The 26,203-nt window shown below is 30.6% G+C and overlaps 2 protein-coding genes, 1 long non-coding RNA gene and 1 pseudogene across 3 annotated transcripts in view; 1 reads left to right on the plus strand and 3 right to left on the minus strand.

Moving 5' to 3' along the window:
- Nucleotides 1-1,400: 1,400 nt before the first annotated feature.
- Nucleotides 1,401-2,905, minus strand: LOC102664010 (uncharacterized). Its single transcript, XR_419675.4, has 2 exons — nt 2,770-2,905; nt 1,401-2,425 (listed from the first exon to the last, which is right to left on the minus strand). It is a non-coding gene; the product is annotated as an uncharacterized lncRNA (long non-coding RNA).
- An 8,715-nt stretch (nt 2,906-11,620) lies between these two features.
- CGS1 (cystathionine gamma-synthase 1, chloroplastic) lies at nt 11,621-16,657 on the plus strand. Its single transcript, NM_001368757.1, has 11 exons — nt 11,621-12,186; nt 12,625-12,728; nt 12,821-12,894; nt 12,991-13,159; nt 14,196-14,255; nt 14,359-14,562; nt 14,667-14,753; nt 14,839-14,946; nt 15,743-15,838; nt 15,976-16,094; nt 16,282-16,657. Exons 1-11 carry the CDS (start codon nt 11,724-11,726, stop codon nt 16,403-16,405), a joined length of 1,608 nt encoding a protein of 535 aa, NP_001355686.1. The 5' UTR covers nt 11,621-11,723; the 3' UTR covers nt 16,406-16,657.
- A 2,321-nt stretch (nt 16,658-18,978) lies between these two features.
- On the minus strand, nt 18,979-20,709 carry LOC100791421 (transcription factor MYB1-like; annotated as a pseudogene).
- A 2,774-nt stretch (nt 20,710-23,483) lies between these two features.
- Nucleotides 23,484-26,203, minus strand: part of LOC100791943 (NADP-dependent malic enzyme) — a 5,304-nt gene continuing 2,584 nt past the window's right edge. The window contains exons 2-5 of the mRNA XM_014770352.3: nt 24,394-24,468; nt 24,199-24,289; nt 23,925-24,053; nt 23,484-23,781 (exon numbers count right to left, since the gene is read on the minus strand). Coding sequence (XP_014625838.2) covers nt 23,693-23,781; nt 23,925-24,053; nt 24,199-24,289; nt 24,394-24,468 — 384 coding nt within the window. The 3' untranslated portion in view covers nt 23,484-23,692. The remainder of the gene's footprint in view (nt 23,782-23,924; nt 24,054-24,198; nt 24,290-24,393; nt 24,469-26,203) is intronic.

The following is a 26,203-nucleotide window of genomic DNA, read 5'->3' on the forward strand; positions in this document are numbered from 1 at the left end:
CCACATGCGTGGGTAACCTTGAATATGAGAGATGGGCTTCGGCCTAGGGGTTTTGGGGCCGCTATTCCATTATTTCTACCCATAGTTAACGGTGGATTATTATTCTAAATTTTTTTGATAAAGTCACTTGCTTTTAACGAAATATTTATCAAAATATTCTTAACATAAACATATTTTCCATGTGCATCCGACAGAATTTATTGAAATACACAACAAAAATTTGATTTTGTCCGACAAGGACCAGAATGTTTATGAGTTGAGATACTTCAACATTGTTGAGGATGAACGGGAAGAGGAGGACTGAAGATCAAAATTTTCTGTCTTGAAGCACTCTCCATTAGTTAGTTATTGTATCGGTTTATTTATTGACTTGTTACTAGCCATTTGATTATTCCTATGTTTTTATTTGGAACCAATTTTAAGCATTCCACCTTGAATTAGACAGCCACTGATCTCCAGCATGATTCTCATCCTCAATCTTATGAGCTTCTGCAAGTTTGAAAGGTTCCCAAGTTAGGATGGTAGATTTCCTTAAAAAAGAATTGTACCTAAGATCGAGTTCCAAGTTGAGGAGGGATTGAACCCACCACAGAATTTTGAGCAAGATTTAAGTATTCCAAATGAGAAATAAATTCAAACTGAATTGAACTAGAAATGAATCCAAACTAGGCAAATAATCAATCTCTTTATGGACTTAAAATGTCTTTCTTCAAAGGTTCCAATTGCTTACGTTACTAACTTTCAATCACAAAATTATTTTCATTCTTTTTTTTAGTTGGATTTTTTTATACTTGGAAGTCTTTTAATTCGTTAAGATGGTCCTTAGCCATAGTCATTTTGGACTTTACGAGATTCATAGTGTGCTTGGTTAAAATTTGGTGATAAACAATCAATAAAACTTTCATGATAAAAACAAAATAACAAATAATTACTTCTACTTTTTCATGATAACACCGTGATTTTGTGGAGTAAAATTAATTCTTATGTTATCCAAACACACTATGAAACAAACAATGCGAATTCAGAGCCTTTTTTGTACAACGTACAATGTTTTTTAATTCACGAATGTACATGAGAAGGGAAGGAAACATCTGATTCCTCATCACTCTAATGCTGAGTAAATAAGGATTGAAATAATAAGTGTACTTATAACGAAAACTTCTTTTTTGCGAATTGCCTTTCAACCACTGATTTATTCAATATTTATTAATCAATCAAATTTCAATTTCCTCTTTATGAATTAACATTATAAAAATATTGTTAAGAGAAAATTTTACAAAAAAAAGTGTTTTTCTCTTGCTATGCACATTGTGATGGGGTTTCACTGACATTTTTTTACTTTACTTTACTAGATACATTCCATGAAGATGAAACTTGCCAGATATATATATGTAAGGGGGTTACTGCAAGCTAGCAAAAAACTTAAGTTTGAGCAAGCATCCATATGCAGATCCCAAAATTTATTTATGCACATTAAGATTAAGCATCCAATAATATAATTGTAATGGAGCCTCGTAGGTGTGCAATATAACCGTATTACAAAAGAATATACTTGTAATCAAATGAAGTCGCCTATGAATAACTTTGCTTAGATGCAATATGCAAGGGTACTAGAAGCAGCAAGGACATGTAGTGCTTATACTGAAATGCAAAATTCCGACCCAACATTCATCTGCACATTAAGATTATACATCCAATAATATAAATAGAAGAAATATATTAAAACAAATATAATTTCTCAAGTCAATAGACAATAGATAGATTTCATAGCAGACATGTAAGGGAACTTGCGGCAGCAGAACACGAGATTATTCAAAGTGCCAAACATAATCTCAAAATTCCCAATATTTATTTATGCACGTTAAGATTAGGCTTCCATTGATAAATGACGATGGGGCCTCGTAGGAGTGCAAAATTGACATAAACACATGCTATGTACCAATCTTGTAGATTTTCATGCCCATTAGATACAAACAAAGCCTTGGTTACACAAGTACACCATCCTTATTATGTTAACTGTTAAGGCCCAATTTGTATTAAATTAAATTAAATTTTAAAACAAAACACTATTCTTTCTAAGTATTATTGAGATTTGAGACAAACTTAACAAATAAAAGTAAGGTTAAATAAGCACTCTAACAACTCCATTGCAACCCCTTTTGTAGGATGTAATCATTAGTCACTTGGCACAGAATAAACCAAATTCAGGAAACAAAAAGAAGGCACCACCAATTCACCAACAAACAAAATGAGAATCAAAATTTAAACATGGAACTTATCTATGGGTGATACTGGCAGCCCAAACATGTGAAAGTCAGATCTGCAAAGCGGTGCCCAAAACTCTTTTTTGCACATTATTCATTAGGCAACTCGTGATATTAAGTCGTCACATTGCCTTAGTACTAGTGCACTGCAGATCACAGAACTAATTCCCCGGATACAAAAAGCACAAATAAATAATAATCACACACTCGCAAACATTCAAAATCACATAAAAATAAAATGTGCAAAAATTAATTAATGAAAAAGAAAAAATCTTTGTCCCAGTACATCATCTGCAAACAAAAGGATTACACGCGGGTGTATTGAAAAAAAAAATAAGATTTTTCATTTGAAAATGCAACATGAGCAAACATTATCATCCAAAAATGATGGGGGGGAAAGGGAGGAAATCCCAATAATGGAAAAAAGAAAAGCATCAAATTAAATGATGAAATTGCATAATTCTCAAAACCCAGAAGTGAAAGTAGAAAAAGTAACTTTCTTTACCATAATTGTGAGCGGCCGTGAACATAGTAACAAGTTCTGGTGACAGAATGATGCAAGGATGGGAAAAGGATGTGAATTTATAGGAGCAGAGCAATGAAATTAGGGCATCGCATGGAAACTCACACAGACTGTAGTTGGGTCCGTGAGAAGGATCAATGGTGGATAAGGTTTTGATGGAAATTCAATGATTAATTTGAGAACACGTGTCATGCTAATCTTCGAGACGAAAACAACGGCTCAGATTGCACTAGCAATTTTTTTATATATTTCTTTTTGGTCAAATAACTCATTTGTTACCTATAATTTCATTATTCATATTTTTTTAGTTCCTATATTTTGAAGTTGGTGTTTTTAATCTTATACTTTACATCTTCTTAATTCTCTTTTAGTTCTTAGGATTTAAAAGTGATTTTTTTAATTCTTATAATTTGTATTTTAATTCTCTTTTAATCTTTTAAAAATGATCTTTTTAGTCTCTATAATTTGTATTTTAATTGCCTTTTATTCTTTACTAAAAACATATATATAAAAATAATTAGTTACAAATTAGTTATAAATTATCAACTATTTTTTGTTATAAATTATCTTATGATAAATTAGTTACGAATTATTTGATAATATTCTTATAGTTAATTGTAATTGATAATATTACTCATATTTTGATGATAAGGATTAAAAGAAAATTAAAATATAAAGTATAGGGACTAATAAGACTACTTTCAAATGATAGGGACTAAAAGGAAATTAAAATTAAAATTATAAGGATTAAAAAAATCACTTTCAAACATAATTAAAATGTAAACTACGGAGACTAAAAAAATCATTTTTAAACTATAAGAACTTAAAAAATATAAATCGTGAAACTATAGAGACTAAATGAGTAATTAAACTTTTATTTTTAGTGTAGTAGTTTTTATATGGTACTCATGTTGAGAAAAACAATTTCATATTTAAGTTTTGTTTTTTTTCTAAATTTTATTTTTTATCCTCATTTTTTAAAATCTTTTAGCGAATTTTGTGTCCAACAAATTATTCTACCACATTTTATCCCCTTTTCTAAAAATCTTGTAAATTTTGTCATTCATCATATTTTCATTAAATTCCAAATAATACTATTTTTTTTTTTGCAATTTTTAACTATCGCTAAACGCACATATTTAAAAAAAAATGCTATGAAAATATATTTCATTGTAATTAAAAGGCAAACATTGCATTCTTGCTATATCAAAATTTGAAAAAGTTATTCAATTGTATTCCTTTTTATAGTGGACGAGGCCTAAGCCCAAAAAAAGATTACATCAGGATAACCCTAGGAGAAGAAATTCTCAAAGTATCAGCTAGAAGTAGTCGCCTAAGAAATGTTGAACTCTACTAAAAAATCACAAAATCCTCCTCCATCTTACAAGCTTGATTAACTAGAACATCCGCACAAATGGTTAGCTTCTCTATAGATATGAGAGATGTTAATATTGCCATGGTGATCCACCCGTTCAAATTTAATTCATTGAATAAGTATATGCTTAAAAGAATAGTGTTGCAAAGCTGCCAAAACAAATGACAGAGTGTGATGATCTCTAGCTGCATCAGGTCACGATGGAGCACAATTGATGATGTCTAACTATGTAAGGTGGTGCTCATTTCTCCCACTCACTAGCTAACATGTTCTCCTTTTTTTGTTCCATCAACAACTCCTCCCTCTCCACAAGCTTTTTTACATGGAAAAGTTAGCAAAGCAAGTTGAACACTATGAGGAGTTAGTGGTTCTTAGCTAGAGAAGGTCTATGTTGTTATGGAGCATACAGTACATTTCCGTTTTTGAGTTTCATTGCCTTAATTTTTTATTTGATTCCTTTAACTTCTAGGCTTCTAGATTTTGATTATAGGATTCATCTGTATAATCTCCATTTCATCACCTTTTAAATTTGGGTTTTGTTTGGATTAATTGATTTTTCTTTAGGAAGTTGGTATAAGGGAAAATTTAGTTTTAATTTCCAAGAATACAAAGTTAGAACATTTTTAATGAGATTTTTCAGCTGGGTTCTTGAGCTCAAGAATTCCTCTTCATCATATCTACTACTAGACATGCTTTGGAGATCTTCAACATGGAGGGGAAGAGTGATCACGTAGGTCGAGAGAGGAGGGTGAGGCGCTCAACAGAGAGGGGAAAAAGGAAGGGAAGGGTTAGGTGCGCTCAATGAAAAGAAGAAAGAGAAAGGAGAAATAAAAAATATGGTGGACCCACTAAAGTTAACCTATTATGAACTTAAAACTAGATTCTAACACTAAAGTAAATTCTCAAACTTCTTAAAACCTACATATCACTGAGGGTCCATTTAAAAGTCATTAAGAACCTCCATTGAGGTTATAATTGCTCTTATCATTCAAATTAGAGTGGGTCAGCAATGAGGGGCTTGACCTACCTTAAATTCCATGGTGAAAAAAAAACAAAATAAAGTCCACTTTTTTTTACTTTGAATCTTCCTTCTTCTTTTTTTTTTTTTTTTCTAATTGTACTTCTTAAACGTGTTACTCACCACCATTAGCCGCCATCTGCTTGATGCACCACGGTCAACACTCAAGTATCATTATACCATTTTGTTTTTTTTTAATAATGTATCACTATACCAAATACTAGTTGCATATTTCCTTGTCAATTATTTGTCCTTGGTTTGACAATGCAATGTTTTCACCTATCCATGGTTATCTTTCTTTTGGTGAGAACAATCCATGGCTTTTACGTAACCAAATGGTCCAAATTGTTGCCCACGTGTTGAGCCTCTTAACTTCAAACGACAACAGTAAATTTGTATTAATCTATTTAGTATTGTTTATATTAAAATGATTTTATGATTTTAAGTATATGCCGCTTTATTTTTTAAAATATATTTATATATTAGACTATACACAAATTATCATAGGAAACATTTAAAAAGATATCTTTAAAATCACAAACAAAGTAAAAATAATATGACATTTTTTTGTAATTATTCTTAAAAATAAAAAGCAATCTCTAACAAAACATGTCTTAAATTATTTATTTTATAAAAAATATAGGTAAAAAAATTGAGATGTAGGATTGGAATTGCATCTTGTGCTTAAAAAATAATTTGTGTTTTGTTTAAATAGAGAAAAAAATGAAAGGAAAAAATGAAGAGAAGAGAAGATAGTACAATTATTTTTCTCTTTATTTGTTTAGATGAAGAGAAAAATAATAACAATTTTCCCTTTTCTTGTTTATGTAGGAAGAAAAGTGAGTGGAAAGAAAATATGCTTATATTAAATAATTTTAATGAAATAGTACTGGGTAAATTTTTTATTTTGTCTTTTCAATATTCTATCTACTTGATTTTTTTTTCTCGTTTTTTCTTCTTCTTTTCTCATTGCCAAATAATAAAACATGTAACTTTTCTGTCTAATTTCCCCTTCTTTTTTTGCCACTTTTCACCCTAACAAAACCCAAAAAACATTTTTTTAATAAATGATCAAATACATTCTTCCTCTATCACACCATCAAGAGGTGTTCATGAATGGTTTTAAAGAAATAAAACATTTGATCAACCTGATCTATTTGTTTTCTTATTGTACCATTTAATTGGTAATGAAACCAATTTTTCAACTTTGTTTCACCTTATTAATTAACATGGTGTTGTATAAGCTTAATCAATAATCCTAATAAGTTAAAGTTCTAAATATGTAATTGCTTTAAATATTTTAAAAGAAAAATTTGTTGCTAATATGATTACTCCTATCTCACTTGCACAAAATTGTTTTTCATAAAAGATACACATGTAATAACTCCAGTTCCATTCTCCTATCTATAATACTGTCAAAAGTCATTTTTTAAATGCTGAAAGTTTTGTTGATGTTATTTTTGAGGTCGAAAAATTAACAATCAACAGGTTTTGTATTCTGTGTCAAGAACATATCGTGCGGTTTGGGAGAAGCCAATTAAATGAAGGTCATTTCAAGTGCTATGTAGATACAACAAACTTTAATGATCACAATCAATATATGGAATTGGTATCTGAATTCGTGATTATAGAGGAGATTTTGTTGCTCTGTCGAGTTTGTTTTGCATTTAGGAAACCTCCAGCACATGAAGCAGAAGCGGTGACACCATTGGAAGCTCTCCCTTGGATTCATCAACTTCACATTTAACATGTTATTATTGAACTTGATTGCAAATATGTTGTTGATTGTCTAGATAGAAATAGCTCTAATTTTTCTGAATTTGGAGCTATTTTTACTGTAATCTATTTTTCTTTAAAAAAAGATACACATGATTTCATATAAAAAATCTGTAAGATTAAAACTGACTAGCTAGTGGAAAAGAATATGTACATCATTATCACTCTCCATTGTTTTGATGTCACTCCTTTAAGGGTAAGGCAAAATGTCACATTTGATTTTTGTATTTAAAATTTAATGTTGTCTTTCGACCAGGAAAAAAAACGGGTAGGGTAAATGTCATAATTGATTTTTGTAGATGGTCCCCTTATGCTTTCTTGCTTTATGCTGAATAATGATTATGATAGCCATATATATATATATTCATTGGTCCCTTAACACTTAGCCGCAGCCACATACATGCACATATCCTCCTTTTTGTAGTTTGTCTTTCTGTTACTACTGTTGTGGTGAATGCTGGGTCCATACATAGTTATGGTGGTCCTAGTCATCGATCATCATTAGTCATATTTTCAGAGAGGTTAAACGTAGTCATCACAGTTTCTTGACTCTTTTGCTTACTGCTAAATCCCTGACGAATGTATTTTTTATAATCGCAATCTTTTTTTTTATATGTATTTATAGTCACAATCTATGCTAGTGAGTAACTCATTAAATTAATCCCCGTCATTTTAATTCTGATAATTTGTAAACTCTAAAATTATAAAAAAATTTACAATTTCAAAAAAAATAATGTTCGAATTAATTAATAACTGTGAATGATTTCAATTATTAGAATATCAATAACTTTAATTTGTTATATCTGCAAGATTTTTTTTAACATTAACGGCTGTTATATATATATTTTATGATGGACTGGATATAGTATTTTAGTTTTATTGTAGTTTTTTAGGGTATGAGCTTACTCTAAAATCAAATGGCAACCAAGGATGTTTAGCTTACATAATTAAATCTTTTGATACATATAAAGGCATCTCTTATGGGAGGAGCTTACATGCCTTTCAATTCTTATTGATTTTTGGTAGTCCCAAATAAATAAGAGGTCTGACATGTGCAGAACATTTTTCTCTTCTTTGCAATGAATGATGCTTGTAGGTGTAAATAAATTAATTTTTAATTCTTAAGCAATTATTTCTCATATAAGATAGGTGCTTAATTTTAAGATACTCAGTTTGCCATCTGGACCACCTCCAACGGAGGAAAAAAAAAAAGAAACCATTTCTTGGGTTTAAGCAACTCTTACGACACTACTACTGGAAATAGAAAATAAATAAAATTCAATTTTTATATAAATATCTAAAACTAAATTAAGAAATTAAAATAAATTATTGACAAATTAATTACAAATTCTAGATTCACTCTATAAGAAAAATGATAAATTCAAATAAAATAAATAGAGAACATAAGGGGTAACGAAAATTGAATCCGCATTCTTAGCTTGAAAGACTAGAGATTATAGTTGAATTCATCATTTTGATTGTAATTTAATGTCTCTAACTCAAAATCGAAGGTGAAACTTTGGTTTTATTTGATTCCTCTACAGAAAAAATTAAGAAATATAAAATAAAAAAATTGACTCATAACTTCTATGTTACCCTCTTTCTTTTGCAAGAATAAGGTTAAAACATCTTATTTCAGATGATCCCAAATGGCCTAAGATTCATACAATAAGAAAAATTAAATCACGGAAACAGTTATGATTTTTTTTGTTATGGATTTTAATATTTATACGTAAATACAAGGACGTGTATAGAGGAACTAGCTAGTGTTCATGAAGCATTTGTATTGCTACATATGTAATTTTACAAAAATATATGGTTAATAGTTAATTTTGTTTATATAACATTAAAATGTTAAATGTAATTAATGAGATATACTGTAAATCATATTATAATAACATTTTATTAGTCAAAATAATTTTTAATTATTTTAAAATTAAAAAGTTAAATGTTTTCTCTTAAAAAAAAATAAATGTTTAATATTTTTAATTACAAATAGAATAATTTTTCGATATATATATTTTTAATATTTCACGTATATTTATAAACATTTATATAATACATAAAATGCTATTATTACTAATTGTTATTCTTTTTTTTTTTGTAGAATTGTTTTAATCAATGTACTTAAAATATTAGTTAAAAATTAATAAATAGTGAATTATTGTTATAAATCACGTAAAAATATATATTAAAAATATGATAAAATATATTATTATTAAAATTTTGTCCACTTCTATTTTTTTCAATTAGTTTTCTTAACATCTACTTTACTTTGTTTGGCGTTCTGCACTACGTCACACCACACCAGTTTGCTAGTGGAATCAAGTTTCATGCTCCATTGTTTCTGAAACGCCTAACAGGCTTAGCTAATTCCCACCAATTGAGTCATGGTATGGAGAATATGTCTCTTCCTACAATAAGGGTTAACCATAATTTGTATAGTAGTAAATAGTTGGTTTTCTAAATAAGTAATTAACTTACAATTGTAACAGTCACTGACCAAATGACCAATTCAAATTCAAAATTGTGTGAGAGAGAGGGAAGCAAATCCTTTAATTAAGTAATGAATCATTCATCAATTACTTTAGCAACATGTTCATGCAGTTAAACTTTTCAGAATTTAAGTAAACAGCAGAGATAAGAAAAAGAACAATTTCTATCATCTTCCGATCTCCCAAAATAATTTATAACATATTTGAATACCCTTTAAAATCATAATATTAAAATCAAAATTAATGTGTCATCATGATTCTTCTAAAATAATTATATGTTATTTCATATATATTTTGATTTTATAATTGATTTTGGTTTACCTTATCGTTACTCTAATTAGCATGTATTTGGATTGATGGTAATAAAATTAATTTTAAATGAGATTAATTTTACACAATTAATTATTATAGAATTGATGTTGATACAAGTAGAAATTACTTTTACTTGTTTTAATTTTATCATAATTTTTTTAATCATAACTAATTATACCATGATTTTAAAAACAATTCAAACATATAAATTTGATAAAATCAAAATTAACTCATATCATCACGATATATCATGATTTTTTAAAACTATCCAAGTACACACTTACCAAATTAGACTTTGCACAAGTGTTATCAATAACAATATGTTTAATTGTAAGTTGTATTATGGCAAAAAAATAACCACTCCTCGTTGTATGGATTAGCAGAACACAAAAAATGGCGTGTCAAAACTCAAAACAGATTTTGTTCAACTCGGGATTGGATACAACGTAGCAAAAAAGCACCAACTCATTCCCTGAACTTATTCATTTCGAGTTTGAAATGAATCAAATGATCCTAGAAAAGTGGAGGACATAAAAACTAACTACTGAACACATTTTTACACCAATGCACAATTTTCACACCTTTCATGTATTAATTACCGCTTGCTAAATCGTCACTAAGTGAGATTGTTGGTATTTTCCACATTTTAATATGAGATTCAGCAATATGAAAAAATAAACCCAAAAAAAATACCGCTTATAACGTGGTAATACCAGTGATTCTCCGTCAAAATCTAGCTTAGATTTATTAGGTATTTTTACTCAATGAAAATTTATAATTTAAAATACCATACTATAAGGGGTCAATAAATGGACACTACTCTTAAAAAAAATGGCACTAATTTTTTCATTGAAAGACGTGTATTATTAATGCAAAATATTTACAGTCATAAAAACAAAAAGCTCACACAACAGTATAATTTTTTATTTTATAAAATCAGGCATAATCTTTCTTGGTTTAGGTTCAATTTTTTCCTTCATCATGAAAAAGACTAATATAATTATAAACACATTCAAAATCAGTCCCTCTTATTGATATTCAATATAATCAAATTTATTAGTTAATGACGTGTTTGGGACATTACGTTTTAGTATTAAAAGAAAGTTCACATCCTGCCAACAACTGTCAAACAATTCAGATTCGTACTTGTGCAGTTAACATGATATACAATTGGTACAGTTGAAGAATTCTGCAACGTCTTAAAAGAAAGTTCACACGCTTCAGTTGTTAGTCAGAACGGCGCATCTCATTTAGCGGACGCAACACGTTGCAGAATTTTGTATATTTGATAGAAATGAAGATGAAAAAAATAATTAAAACTTAAATCGGAGGAAAAGTGAAAAGAAAAGAAAAATTTAGATTTTTATTTTTTGTAGTCAATTTTTTTATATATTTTTCTTTCAGTTTTTCTCAACAAAACAAAAAAATATTAATATACATATTTTTTTTCTTCCCCTTTCATTCTTTCCAATAGACTCTTAGAGTCCGTTTCATAAAAAGGAATGAAATGAAATAAAAATAAATTAGAAAGAATTTAAATTGAAATAAAGTGTAAAATATTTATCTCATCTAATTTTATTATTTATGTAACTCATTTTCATCTTTATTTTAATAAATGAACCTTGATTTTTTTTAATATTACTTTTCATCCATTATGTTTTAATATTATTTTACTGCCATGTAAATTGTAAACACTGTAAAGTGTAAAGTGTTGCTGATGTTTAGAACATTTTTTAAAGGGCTTTTTTAATTCAACGATCCTCTTTATTAGATTTTTTAACGTCTTTTATGATAAAGATTTATTATACAATCTATAAAAATTTAATTCTATACTCATACTCTTATATAAAGGGCTTGAAGGACCCCATCGCAAATCGAAGAGTACAGAGAGATTCGTTTTGGTAGGTATATAGATAGAGGAGAGAGAAACCAAACACAAATCCTTGAAACGACGACGGAAATGGCCGTTTCGAGCTCGCACATGCGTTTCACCTTCGAGTGCCGCTCCGATCCCGATTTCTCGCCACCGCCGCCGTCCTTCGACAACCTCCGCCGCCGTAACTTCCGCTCCTCCGCCGGATCCGGCGCGGCGTTTCACGGCATCTCCTCCCTCATCCTCCGATTCCCTCCCAACTTCCAGCGCCAGCTCAGCACCAAGGCGCGCCGCAATTGTAGCAACATCGGCGTCGCGCAAATTGTCGCCGCTTCGTGGTCGAACAACAGCGACAACTCTCCGGCCGCCGGGGCTCCGGCGCCGCCCGCGGCCACAGCAGCGGACGCCGCCACGGTGCCTCTCCCCGTCGACCTCGCCGCCGCCGAGGACGTCGTCGTCTCTGCCGCGGCCGCCGAGAACGGGACTGTACAGTTAAACAGTAGTTCTTATTCATTTTTGAAATCCGATGCAAGCAAAACGATTCATGCCGGTACGTAAAATTCTTGTCTTTTTTTTTTGCGTCATAAATTGTGATTCATGTTTTACTTTCCAAGATTCGTTTACTTTTGAACTAAATTGGATGTGATTTTCTCGGATAATGTTTCTTTAAGTGTACTTTTTCAATTCTTTTATGTTTTGTTAGATTTTTCATTATTCATTACATTTGGATGTGATTTGCTTGAGAAAGAGATTTTCTCTTGCTTTTTATATGTACTGTACATAATTAATCAGTTTTTCCTGCCTGTCTGACTTGGTATATTTATATTTATTAGTTTATATGACGTTTGATTTAAGATTTAAAGTAGGTTTCGTGGTTAATTTGTATGGATTTTAATTCAGTTAGTTTTAATATCCTTGGATGTTATTGTTGATGGTAATGTTGTTTACGAAGCTGATTGATTTTGAATTCTGAATTTTGGCAATGCAGCTGAAAGACTGGGTAGGGGTATTGAGACTGATGGAATTACCACCCCTGTGCTGAACACTTCTGCCTACTTTTTTAAGAAAACCGCTGATCTCATTGATTTCAAGGTTGGATTGTTAAAAGATTTATTCGCCTCATGACATAATGAGTGGATAAATGTCAGTTATTGGTGTGGCTAAATTTTTCCATCATTTGGCAGGAGAATCGTCAAGTGAGTTATGAATACGGGCGCTATGGAAACCCAACGACTGTGGTTCTGGAGGAGAAGATAAGGTTTGTGTGTTTTGATTTTGTTATTTACTATTAACTTGTAATGTGTTTTAAGTGTGGTGGTCATTTGATGAGGTTTGTTGTCATTATTAACCCCAGTATATTGGAGGGGGCTGAATCAACTGTGATAATGGCATCTGGAATGTGTGCTAGCGTAGTCCTATTTATGGCACTGGTTCCAGCTGGTGGACATCTTGTGACCACTACGGATTGTTACAGGAAGACTAGAATATTCATTGAGACTTTTCTTCCAAAGATGGGGATCACGGTAAATGTTCTACTATCCCATTCTTTTGGTGGTTTAATTGTATTTTGTATTTGTTGCATGGGGCAGAAACTGCTTCTTATGTTGTCACGTTTCTTTAGCTTAAAGAGTTATTTAACTTGTTTGGATTTTGAAAGAATGCTTATTTTCTTATGATTCAATGCTATTTGGCTACTTACCAAATCATATCATAAGATGAATCTTAAATGAGTTTGTATCTTACGGTACATGAATGAATTATCATTGATATGAATCACACATTCAACATGTGATTCATTATTTTATTATTATTTTTTAAACTTTTCTTTCTCCAATTCTCATGAAAAATTGAATGGTCATAAGTTTAAATTGTTAAATGAAAAGGAGTTGAAGGAGCACTTCGGAATTTATCCTATTTGATTATTTCACTACTTTTTATCCGTCACACAGTTATTCAATGTATGTACTCACTACTCTATTTACCTATTTAATTGCTTCATTTTTATTCATCTAAAATAAAGCCTTCACAAACTCATATATAACTAATAATTTTGTTTTATTTTTTTTATTTAAAATTTGAATTTTTTACATTGAACATGATATATTTGAAGTAGTTTTTCCTGTTGTAAGAATGCTTATTTTCTTTCCTGTTGTTCAAAATTATATTTGTGCATACATAAATTTTATTCAAATTATTAAAAGAAATCTCATGGTGAATAATATTGCCGAGAATATGGTTTTTGGCCGAGTCTAATAGCGGGCGATGTGTGATCCACAGAGCCAACCTCGCCTAGTGGAATGAGGCTATTGATGTTGTTGTAGTCTTTCCTAGAATATAATGATTAATAGAGACACCTGATATAAATGTCTTGCTGAAAATTTGCTTGGTTTTCAACTGGAAATTTGAAATGGATATCTTAAATGTGAATCTTCTTGTCAGTTGATTGAGTAAGGACATAAGGTGGACTTTTGACATTTTCAATTTTTTATTTCTGGTAGGTTTTTACTGTTGTCCTGGGTGCTTGCAATATATGTAACATATTTTCCCTTTGATGAACAGACCACTGTAATTGATCCAGCAGATGTTGGAGCCTTGGAATCTGCATTGGAGCAGCACAATGTTAGTGTTGGAGAAAGTAGTTGGTTTTCTTTTATGGATTTCTCTGATTTATTTGTAGTTAATAGATGGTCTTGAGTTAACATGGTATGATACAATCATTCAGGTGTCTCTATTCTTCACTGAGTCGCCTACCAATCCATTCCTGAGATGTGTTGACATTAAGCTGGTTTCAGAGCTTTGCCACAAGAAGGGGACTTTGCTCTGTATTGATGGTACATTTGCAACACCATTGAACCAGAAGGCCCTTGCCCTTGGCGCTGATCTGATTCTGCACTCCTTAACAAAATACATGGGTGGACATCATGATGTAAGTTGGCATGTTCAAGATTTAGTTTGATGGAAAAACAACACAAATATGTTACATTTCAGTTGTTCAGAGTTAAGCGTCAAGGAGCATTTTTCCTCTTTCAGGCCCTTGGTGGTTGCATAAGTGGTTCAACTAAGGTGGTTTCGCAAATTCGGACTTTGCACCATGTTTTGGGTGGTACACTTAACCCGGTAAGTGCTTTCTATAGAGCTGAGCCTCCATGGAAGGATATCGTAATTGGTTATTGTGGATAACATAGTGCCAATTTTTCCGCAGAATGCTGCATACCTATTCATCAGAGGCATGAAAACGCTGCATCTCCGTGTACAGCAGCAGAATTCAACAGGAATGAGGATGGCCGAACTTTTAGAGGCACATCCCAAGGTATCATGGCATTTTGACATGCACACTGTCATGCCTCGTCTCCATGCTATTTAATATAATTTATTATTTTGTTAATTGAAACTTTTAAAGTTGTCAAATGAGATTGTGTATAATTCAATTGAATTCAAATATATAAAAAATGAAATGAATGGTTAACACATGACTTGTTTCTTCATCGACAGCTTATTTTTGTTGCTGATCTGTCTTTTAAACTTTTTTTCCCCTATGTATATTTGTGTATAATGATGGTTGAATTGGGGTTCTACGCAAAAATGAAGTGTATGGTTAAATGTCATATCTTGTTCATCAACAGCATACTTATGTTGGAATATTGTGCACTGCTCCCTATGTACTCTAAAATGTATGTGGTTGTAGCATGATGGATAATGTTTACTAAGCTGTGCCAAGAGAGCAGATGCTGGTTTCTTTTGAATTTTTTTTGTTGTGATGCTCTTAAATGGGAGTCCCTTCATCTGCTATTATCTTGTATATTAATGATAATAAGTAATTAAGTATTATTACTTTTTTGATAGTAGCTTTTAGGATGGAAGCCTAAGTATTTTTGTGGCATAAAATTTCTCTTGAAACAAAACTGTATTCTTCTCTAGGTTCTTCCTTTTTTTTTCCACTTTTTGAATTGTCAAATCAGTTGTTTGTATCTTTTCTCTTCTTTTTGATGTCATTAACAAAGGCATATTCTTATACCATTTTATCATTTTACAGATTCAGTATGTAAACATTTTCATGATTGAGTCCTGTATCTGATGTGGCTTTAATTACATACTATTATTGGCAGGTGAAGCGGGTCTACTATCCAGGCTTGCCGAGTCATCCTGAACATGAGCTTGCCAAGAGGCAGATGACTGGTTTCGGTGGTGTTGTCAGTTTTGAGGTGGGAATTTGCTAAGTTGCGATTCAAATATGTGGTTTCCTAATAACACAATTACTTTTTTTTTTCTTTTATCAAGAATGATGTATTGGATACCATCATATGGCATATTTTTGATAATTAAATTGCCAATAATGCAGATTGATGGAGATCTACATACCACAATAAAGTTTATTGATTCACTGAAAATCCCTTATATTGCGGCCTCGTTTGGTGGCTGTGAGAGCATTGTGGATCAACCTGCTATTTTGTCTTACTGGTACTCATTTTTATTCCATGTTTTAAGTTGTCATGTTGATGATTTGACACTACTCGGGGAATGGTCCTCTACTTGAATGTGACCCTGTAGTGAAAGCATCTTTTGCTGGTCCTTTTGTTAATTTTTAGATTTGGCTTGGTGGTGGTTGTTGTATGTTTAATTTAATTTTCAACATATTGTGCAACAGGGATCTTCCTCAGTCAGAAAGGGCCAAGTATAAGATTTATGACAACCTGGTTCGCTTCAGCTTTGGAGTTGAAGATTTTGAGGATTTGAAGGCTGATGTCCTGCAAGCTCTGGAAGCTATATAGACAGTTTTCCTGATTCACCCATGTTTTTTTTCTTTTAATAATCGTGTTATATGTTCCTTTTCGTTATCGCATCTGGCGATTCAATTGAATTTTGATCGTCTAATGTTCTGTTGGAATTGTGTTTAGATGAATGGTTTCTAATTTGGATGTTGTGAAACTTGTGATGAATGGTTGAAATTGAAACCTCTATTGATATTCATTCCCGCGTTTCCTACAAAAATTAAAAGAAAAATGAATTCTTGAGGCAGGATATATAAGAGAATTTCTTTTTGAAGCTTTTGTGATCATGTTTTCTGGTAAAAATGGGGGTGTTTGTCCTTTATATTTTACCTTGGTCCGTTGGAGCTGTTTTAATTTTGTTTCAAAGTAGTTGCAAATTGTTCCAAATTCAATCTTTCCTTTTTGCTATGTTCTGTTCATTGTTGATTACGTGATTAGGTAATATCATGTCTGTGACTGTTGTTTAATTTATGGATAAAATATCTGAAGCGTCTAATATTCCAAAAAGTAATCCTCGTACCGAATTCGAATTGCAAATTTAGCGTGTTGCTGTGGTGCTCTTTGGATAATATGGTACCATTTTTACACCTAAAAATTAAAATGGTCCATTACAAACCAGGAATTGGAAATAACTGGGGTTTCAAAATTTGGATTGGTGACTTGAAGTTGAAGATACCGTCTTAAAGTTTATTGTTCCGAAGTGTAGCTACATTTTGGTATTGATATCAAGTGGATAAAATTTTAATTATATATTAAGGAAATTAAAATAAAAGTTTGATTAAAATAAATTGATAGTATTTAATAATTTGCTATACAATTAAAAATAAAATTATTTTTTCTTAAAATAATTTTATTTTTATTACTATGGCATTAGCAAAATATTATATAAGGGACCAACACAATAACATCGAGGTAAAATTATTGATTTTTATACATTTTTTCTTTTATGAATTTGAGATTTTTAATTAGTTAATAATATAAAATGAAAGTATCTTAAAATTACATTCATAATTACATTATGTAGTACAGCAAATTTATGATGAATGATAATAATACATATTAAAAATTTGGTAAATTGTTATGGGGTTTCTATTCGATGAAGAAAATCTGTTAAATTCTCAGTATTTTTAATCTAACAACTTAAATAATTATAATTTGTGATGAACTTTATCAAATTATGAATATATTAAATATAAAAAGTTGAAATATTAAATGTTAATTTTGGAGTACAATAATGATAAAATGTGATGATAAATTGATAGTTTTGCATAGATGTTGTATAAGTGTTAGTTGCTATATTACTTATGTGGTTGTTAAGTAAAATTAAACCATATAATACATATTCTATACTAGTTTATTTTACGTTAATTCATAGGATACAAATTTTAATTTCGTAATTTTTAAATATTTTTAATGAACTTTTTAATTATTTTTAATAAATAAATATAATTATGGAGGATTTCTTTTGGGAATTTTACATTGTCTCGTCTTCTCTATTTTAGGAATAGTACTATATTTGCTATAATTGGATTAAACTTCTACATTTTTAAAATTTCCTAAACATCAAATCTTTCGCAAAAAACAAGCGTTTTATTTGGTTAAAGTTTTTTTTTTTTTGGCACGAAGAGAAAAAGTCAAAGAATGACACGTAAAGTGTCCAAGTTTTTAGTCCAAAGAAGCATTTAAACTTCTAACAATACCTTTAAGTATTTGAATTTTAAAATGTTTTAGAAAACAATTTTTTTATCTTAACTATTTTGTGTATCGAGGGAAAGAAACTCTAACTAATCTAAAGTTTTGTTGGAAGGTAAATAGAATTTCACAAAGAATTATTTTTAATAAGAAAATATCAAAAAATCAATGGATGAAAATGTCAAGAGAGTTTAGCTTAATATTTTAAAAACCGGATATAAAAAATCAATGGATGAAATAATATAAAATTATAAAAATTCGGATATAAAAAATATAAGTATAAATGATTAAATTATGTTTTATAAGATAAAAATTAATAATAGTTATATTGGTTCAATTCCGAAGTTCAAAAACTAAAATTAATTAAATGAAAAAAAAAACGGTTCAAGATTGATTCTCTATATTGGTTCAATTCCGATTTTTATTTGTTCTAAACCAGTTTATTAAATAATTTCTTTCTTAAGTTTTGTTATTTTTCATCTCATCAGATACTTTTATACTTGATTTAACTACTCATTTCATTTCATCTCGATCCGTTTTATTTTCATGTGTATATATAATAATAATAATAATAATAATAATAATAATAATAATAATAATAATAATAACTTTTTAAAAATAAATTGTCACTACTGATCTAGGGTTTTAAACCCATCACTCACGGGACCAATAACAAGAGACTACTATCATATCCATCTTATCTCGTTGCTATACCTATGCATAACTAGATGAGTATACATTCACGAACAGAAAGCTAGTAAAGAATATATTTACTGAGCAAACTGAAAAGCTAGGGAAGTTTGAAGATCTTAGAACTTGATGTCAACCTGTGAAAACAAAGACCCAAAACACAAGCACATTCACACACACACATTAATCTACTATAGGTCAAGAAGAAACTCACTCCAATTTTCACCTTCAGCAAGAAAGTCACAAGCAATTGGATTAAGCTCCTCATCCCAAAGGTCAAGCTCTCCACCCCACCAAAGAAGCACGTGTTATTAATGTTACCTTCATTGTCTTCCTTGTCATCTAACAAAGTTTCCCACCAATTCCCAGACCCTGATATAGAAGTTGCACCTTCTCCACTAGCACCAACTTTGGAACTATTAAAAAATTTCCCTTGCAACCATGGGGATGTTTTTGATAGAGTTCGAGGAACAGGCTTTATCACTTCGTGATGTTTCACTGTTGATTTGGCCTCAGCTTGCTTCTCTACGTTGTTGTCTTTCTTGTGAGAGTATACTTTACGGCGCATGTAGGTGTTCCAGTAATTCTTCACATCATTTGAAGTTCTTCTTGGAAGTCTACCTGCAATCAGGGACCATCTATATCGACAAAAAGTTATTGTTTAATGAAATGCTATTGAAAAGTTACTTACTTTCATGTAATATCATATTATAATTAAATCTAGTTAGGATATACAGATACTTACTGTGTAATAATATTTTCTATTGCAATTAATAATAAATTTATCATATACAATCTGATTGTTGACTTCTGTAATGATTAGAGTCATGCCTCATATGTAAGATAATTAGGTTGAAAATTAAAATCATTCAATATGTTGATGTATAATAAAGAGTAAATAAAAAAATTTGTTTCCTTGCTCTTCTTTTAAGTCTCTAAATAACTCTTTTATAGCATATACAAATTACAAACCAACTTTTTTTAAAATATAATATGAATTCAGATATCAAATAAATATACAGCATCTTTCTTTATTGTTGCTTTTCATCGTGCTGTTTTTTTGCAAGAGGTGTCACTACACTCAGTGTGATAGTAATTAATAGCATATACAGACCTGTTTCCCAAAAGCTTATGCATTCTGATCATCATGTCAACCTCATCTTCACTCAAATCTCCCCTCTTAATATTTGGTTTTAGATAGTTCAGCCATCTCAATCTACGACTCTTGCGGCATCTGTTCAACCCTATACGTATACCAGACGCATATTAATGTTTATTATTTATTACAACTTATGAGGATATATGTCATAGTTTATATATCATTGCAAGTCACAAGCATATTCAAGAAAACGAAAAGAGAAAATAAACAAATAGAAACACATGCATATATTAATATTATGGGTCTTGCTAATCATAATATTTATTGTAAAAATGATTGAAAAGTATAAAAAAGTCAAGAATAATGTAATTTTATAAATTCTAATGATTTTTTTTAATTTCTTAATAAATGCCCTAAAGGCATTATGGTTAGTATTTGCCTAATATTATATATACCTGCTCTTTGGGGAACAAGGTGCCATTTTCCTTCTCCATAAAGTTGCACGCAAGCTCTGAGAAGGTCGTCTTCACATTTAGTCCATGCGCCTTTCCTCACACCTGATGGTCCTTCCATGAGACCAGGTGTTTAATTGCACATGTAGGGCAAGGGTATATATACAATTTATGGACAAAACAGAAACACGTATCTTACTGTCAAAACCACCAATCCATACGTGGGCTAGAGAGTTGTTTATATCATAAAAAAAAGTCATGGATTCACTCAAATAATACAAATACTCTATTAACACTTCTATTTAATTTCCTCTTTCTGTTTTTATCCTATCATATCGATCACTAGTTATATATGTCTCTCACTCACTACAAGAAAAATGACTTATACTTACAAATAAAATCCGTCACTAGAAATCTAAAATCCATAAATATACGTATAAAAGACTTTGTTCTTTAGACATTTTGGACGTCAATTTTGAAGAGGAATATATAATGACAACTAATATTCTTACTATAGGTATATATTTTTACCTACAGTCAAATTTGACTATCACTATAGATAACACCTATAATTTTAAATGTGTAGGTAAAAGATATTAATTTATACCTATAATCTCTAATTGTAGGTAAAAGTCAATTTACTTGTATTTACGATCTTCTGTAGATAAATATCATATAATAATAATAATAAAACTAATTCTTAATTACACTCTTTGTTGATTATAATTTTTAATTAAATATATTTTTTTCTTTGAAAAAATAATATAATTAAAAAAAGAATTGTTGAAACTTAAAATACAAGAAATCACCAACCATTTATAAAAATTGGAACTTAAACATTATTTCTTATATTTTTTGTTTGAATTTTTTGTGTACTTGAATTTCACAAGTTAATGGGTAATGACAATCAACATTCTTTCTCATTCCTCTGATGCGGCAGCTGCAATCTCTTCTGGTACCATTCCTCCTTTATTAATCCACTGTGTTAGCTGTCAGAAATAAGTAAATTATTAAAAAAGATTAAATCATAAATTAGTAAATAAGTAGTGACCACAGTATGTACCAAAGGAGCAAATTGATGTGAAGATTGGGAAACATTTCTTGCTTCATTGTAATAACCAGATCTCAGGCAAAAATATATTTGTTACCAAAATAAATAAAATAATGCAAGCTTAGCCCATCATCAATATTGATTTCAAGAAAAAAAAAAGCAAGTATATATATCAATGAACTGAGCCAGACCAAGGAAAAATACATCAAAGAAAATAAATAATCTAGTAGTATAGCTAATTTTATAATCAGATAAAGCATCTGAGACCTGCTGCCATGTGGTATCAACAGGAGGCTACCGTCGAGCATCGCTAGCATCAAAATCCAGTACACCATAATCCCTCAACCGAATCTACACAGCAATAACTAAAATCAGAAGTCTTTTGAGAATTAAATGCATGACATTATCTATAAGACACATTTTTCAAAATGAGACAAACCCGAAGGAAGGCACGGATTCTTTGCAAATTCCCAACACCAACACCAAGAGCAGCCTACCATTAGATAAAAAAGCAAGCAGAAATTAAGAGTTGATAACAAAAACAAATTCATGCTTGCTCTCTTATATGAATTATGAAACAAAGAACAACAGATATAAACAAACAAAAAAATTGAGAGAAGCTTGCAAAGTATTTCATTATTTCTTGAAGCATGTCCCTCAAAACCATGGCATGCAAACATAAGAAATCCAAATGTGTTGTCTTATATTAATAAAGAACAACCAATGGGAAGCAGCACTCAACAAAGTTTGACAAAGTTTTTCTCAAAAGGATCCCTCAAAAGCATAGCATGCAATTGCAGGGACTCAACAGTCAACAAAGCAAGAATTAACAAAAAAAAACACATAAAGTACTAGAAAAATTATCAGCAAACATTAGTTTCATGTCCAAAATGAAGACTCGACATGATATTGAATTAAAAATTCAAAACATTAGTTTCATGTCAATTAATATTTGATCAACAAAGGCTTGACCTTTAAACAGGCGACACAATATAGATTTCAATTTGATATAGAAATCTTATTATAAATTTAAGAGATGGAGAAAGTAGGGGACGTACTTTAAATGGTGACCCAGACTACCTTGCTTTATTCAGTTTTTTCACTACCTCAGCATAGATAGATGCCTTTTTCTCCACAATAGGTCTGCCAGTCAGAGGAACAATCTCCATGCTAGGCATACCAGAAGAGACTTGTGAAGTAGAAGACACAAATGCAAGCTGACCCGAGAGGGTACCCACGTTGCTGTTAGCAGCAATGAGAAATTTTAACAGAAAGAGTAAATAAGGATTACAAAGAAGGTTAACTTCACCCAAAAAGGAGATATCCTCATTAACAAAGACACAAAAATAAAACAAAAAAAATAACAATTAAATAAACAATTCTATTATTGCAATAAATCTATCCAATCCCTTTGTCATAATCAAGTCCTAAAAGGCATAAAAATCTAAAGGTATTTTTTATTCAAGGCATTTTACTACAATTTAACAAATAAAAGAAAAACAAATATAACTATATAGGACAGATTTATTATTTTCAGCAATGCAAGGGAAATGTAAAAACACATCAAATATGCAAAAAAAAAAAAAATGGTTTACTAATACTATGCCAAGGATTCTTAGCCAAGGCCTATTGCAAAAGATATCTCCAGTAAAATATGAAAAGAAACCAAACCTCAAATTACAAGAAGATAATAGAAAACATAACAAACGATTATACCATAAAAGACATCATTACACTAACCTCTAATACTTTCATCATATAATCATTGAAACTCTTGAGATTATCCTTCTGAGCTTCTTGGACAGCAGAGACCATTGCCATTTCATGAACCTGAGAGAAAAACATAGTACACAATATTTGTCACAATTCCATTCAAAAAGGACTAGATGTATAGTGTAAGAAGATTTTCTTGATTTTCCATATCAAATAACAGAACTTCACATACAAAGTGAATACTTTTGCTTATAGAACAAAGGGGACAACAGACAAAAGCTATGTGATTGAATACATAATTAAAAAAACTTACTAACAATCAAAATTCATAACCAAAGAGTACCTTGTTGCAGCAATAGATTGAGAAGGTGCTTCCTTTTCTAATTTAGATTACTGTCACATAACATTTATAGCATAACACAAATTTTCAAGCTACCTTTTTAGTCCAACTACCACCGTCCTAACCTACTAACCCAACAAATAACTTACAAGAACAGAACAGCAACAGAAAGAAGGTAAAAAAATTAAAAAATTGACAATAAAATGATAAAACGAAAAGGAAAAAGAAAAATAGGCTATTTATTATCGCTTCACCGGTAGCTTCGGTAGGCTGGGGTATACATACAGCTCTCTGCAAACTTCACCAAATCTTTAGGTTGAGGAAGGCGAGTGGCCAAGCCTGACACAAAAACACAAACTCAGTTTTATAAGTCATAACATTTTTTTTTTTCAAAATTTTAAAAAACTTAACATAAAATAAAAAAAAAGTGCAACCATAGAACCTCCAATAGCTAAAAAAGGTAATTAAACTTAATAGCTTACCAAGCTCATAAGCCTTAGCAGCAACATTGGCAGCTATGTGTGCTGAAATCTTTCTTATGTTGGTGAATGGTGGGTATATGAGTCCCTTATCAAAGTTCTCTTGGCTCACTTGTGCAACCAAAGCCTCAGCTGGTCCATCACAAAATAATATGACATTGTATTAAATTTCAAATGATTATAATAAAATGTATATTTCATTCCTACCATCAACCCATTTTGACCTGTCCCAAACATAGATTTAAAATTAATCTTCACAAGTGTCATGAGTACTTACAGGCAGCTAGAAGCAGGTCATCATGCACTCGAATGGTCCCAGACATTATTAAACCAAGACCAAATCCAGGAAATATGTATGCATTATTGGCCTGATGAACAAACAAGCAAAATGTCCAAATTGGACCTTGTTGCTGAGGTAATTTTTTTTTTTTTTAAATGTTTAGTTAAAATCTCAGGGGCTTATATTATAGACCTGGCCAGGCACAAACACTTTGCCCTCATACTCAACAGGAGAAAATGGGCTCCCACTTGCAAAAATGGCACTTCCCTGATGGTGATACACAAGAATAAGGGAAGAAACACAAACACATACGAATAAACAAAAATTGACTCTGATAGTTCATTTTTCAATCAAGCCAAAGAAGAGGGGGGTTCAGAAAATACATAAAAAGTAGCTTACCAAAACAAAGCAAGCAACACATATAGTTGAAATTCAAATAAAGAAACAAATATACTGTAAATGAAATTCATAAGACATACACATGCTTCAATGAGGAACCAAAACTAAATCACTAATTAACATTATCTTTCCAATACCTTGCCTTCATTTACATAAAATATTTAAAAAGGTAGAAGGAAAAAGTTGAAAAGGAAAACATGCAATTTCTTGATGAAATTTGAGGAGCCAAGTTTAGATGAGAAAAAGAGTCATATATTTTCTATTTCTACCTAGACATGCAGCTTATTCAACACATCTTCCAAATAAAATATCTATGAAAAAACTAAGGTAATTATGCTATACATAATATATACCACTTTAGCTGTCTGAGCATTAGTTATATTTTAGACCAAATACGAAGCAAAAATGCATAGTCTTATCCCATATCGGCTGCTGCAATAAAACCTCCTTAAAGATATGAGTTATACTCCAACCAAGTACCCCAAACCCTTAAGTGTTTTGTGCAATAAAATTTCACAAAACACTCCGCAACTAATTGCTTATATTTTGTATTTACATATATGTCGTTTAACATAATACACAATATCAAACATTTCTAAATATTAAATACCTCACCAACAATCTTAATTAATTTTTCACTATTTTTTTTTTCATCACATCTCATCAATTATTATATCAATATTTTTCTCTCATCTCTTTCTATTTCTTTTAAGGTTTCAATTGATTTTGAGTGTTAAAAGACTTTTTTTCCTACAAAATAATCATTGTTTCCTTATACCACCGAATGAACCTTTGACACGTATATGATAATAAACCCCAACCCTATACAGTTTGGTCATTCCATTCTTTCCTCATTACTATGTCATCATTGTCGGTTTCAAAATAGTGTATGATTTTGTACCATTTAGGGACTAAACAATTGTCGATCTCTAAATTGTATAGTTGGAGTGTGCCATATTTAGTTATGAAATCATTGTCTGTCGCTAAACTGTGTCAATTGGAGTATGTGTCAAAGCTTTACAGTTTATACTTTATAGTGATCAAATTGGCGATGAGTTTAAAGTTTAGAAAATAATGAACAATTTATCAATTGGTTTAATTTGGTTGCTGCTAAACCTAGCTAATAATTAAATAACCCGATCCCTCTTCCCCAGCTATATATTTTCATTTTGCACGTTTCCTTCCCCGCTGTGATTACCTCTGTCTCTATTTGGATTCTTTAGTTTCCCTCCGACTAGTAAAAATATAATTAAAGAATAAGAATATGAGGCTCTTTTTTGGTTGGATTCATTCATGTTCCTGCTATCACAATAAATTACCATAATAGTAAGCAAAAAAGATACTTAGCAGTTTTTTATTTAACAACGTAACATCAAAGGTTAGAACTCAGAGAAGCCTGTCTTGGCACTAGACAACATGAGACCCGACCAATAATATTAACCTTTGTCAATTTCTGCAACTTGAAGCTATAATGATGAAGAAAGACCCATAATAGTCATCATATACACATGCAAAAAAGGAGCTTCTAAAAGTTCTATATTAAACAATGGAGTCAAACACTATGTAACTGTATATGTAAGTAACTTGAAAGGAAAAACCTATA

This window comes from Glycine max, chromosome 18 (assembly GCF_000004515.6).
Source record: "Glycine max cultivar Williams 82 chromosome 18, Glycine_max_v4.0, whole genome shotgun sequence".
In the NCBI taxonomy this organism is placed as follows: domain Eukaryota; kingdom Viridiplantae; phylum Streptophyta; class Magnoliopsida; order Fabales; family Fabaceae; genus Glycine; species Glycine max.

Bases quoted from the DNA above. Each gene is read 5' to 3' on its own strand.
- CGS1 (NM_001368757.1), top strand. From the start codon at position 11,724: ATGGCCGTTTCGAGCTCGCACATGCGTTTCACCTTCGAGTGCCGCTCC. The intron at 12,729-12,820 runs GTTGGATTGTTA...ATCATTTGGCAG, and splicing joins CTGATCTCATTGATTTCAAG to GAGAATCGTCAAGTGAGTTA. The intron at 15,839-15,975 runs GTGGGAATTTGC...CCAATAATGCAG, and splicing joins GTGGTGTTGTCAGTTTTGAG to ATTGATGGAGATCTACATAC.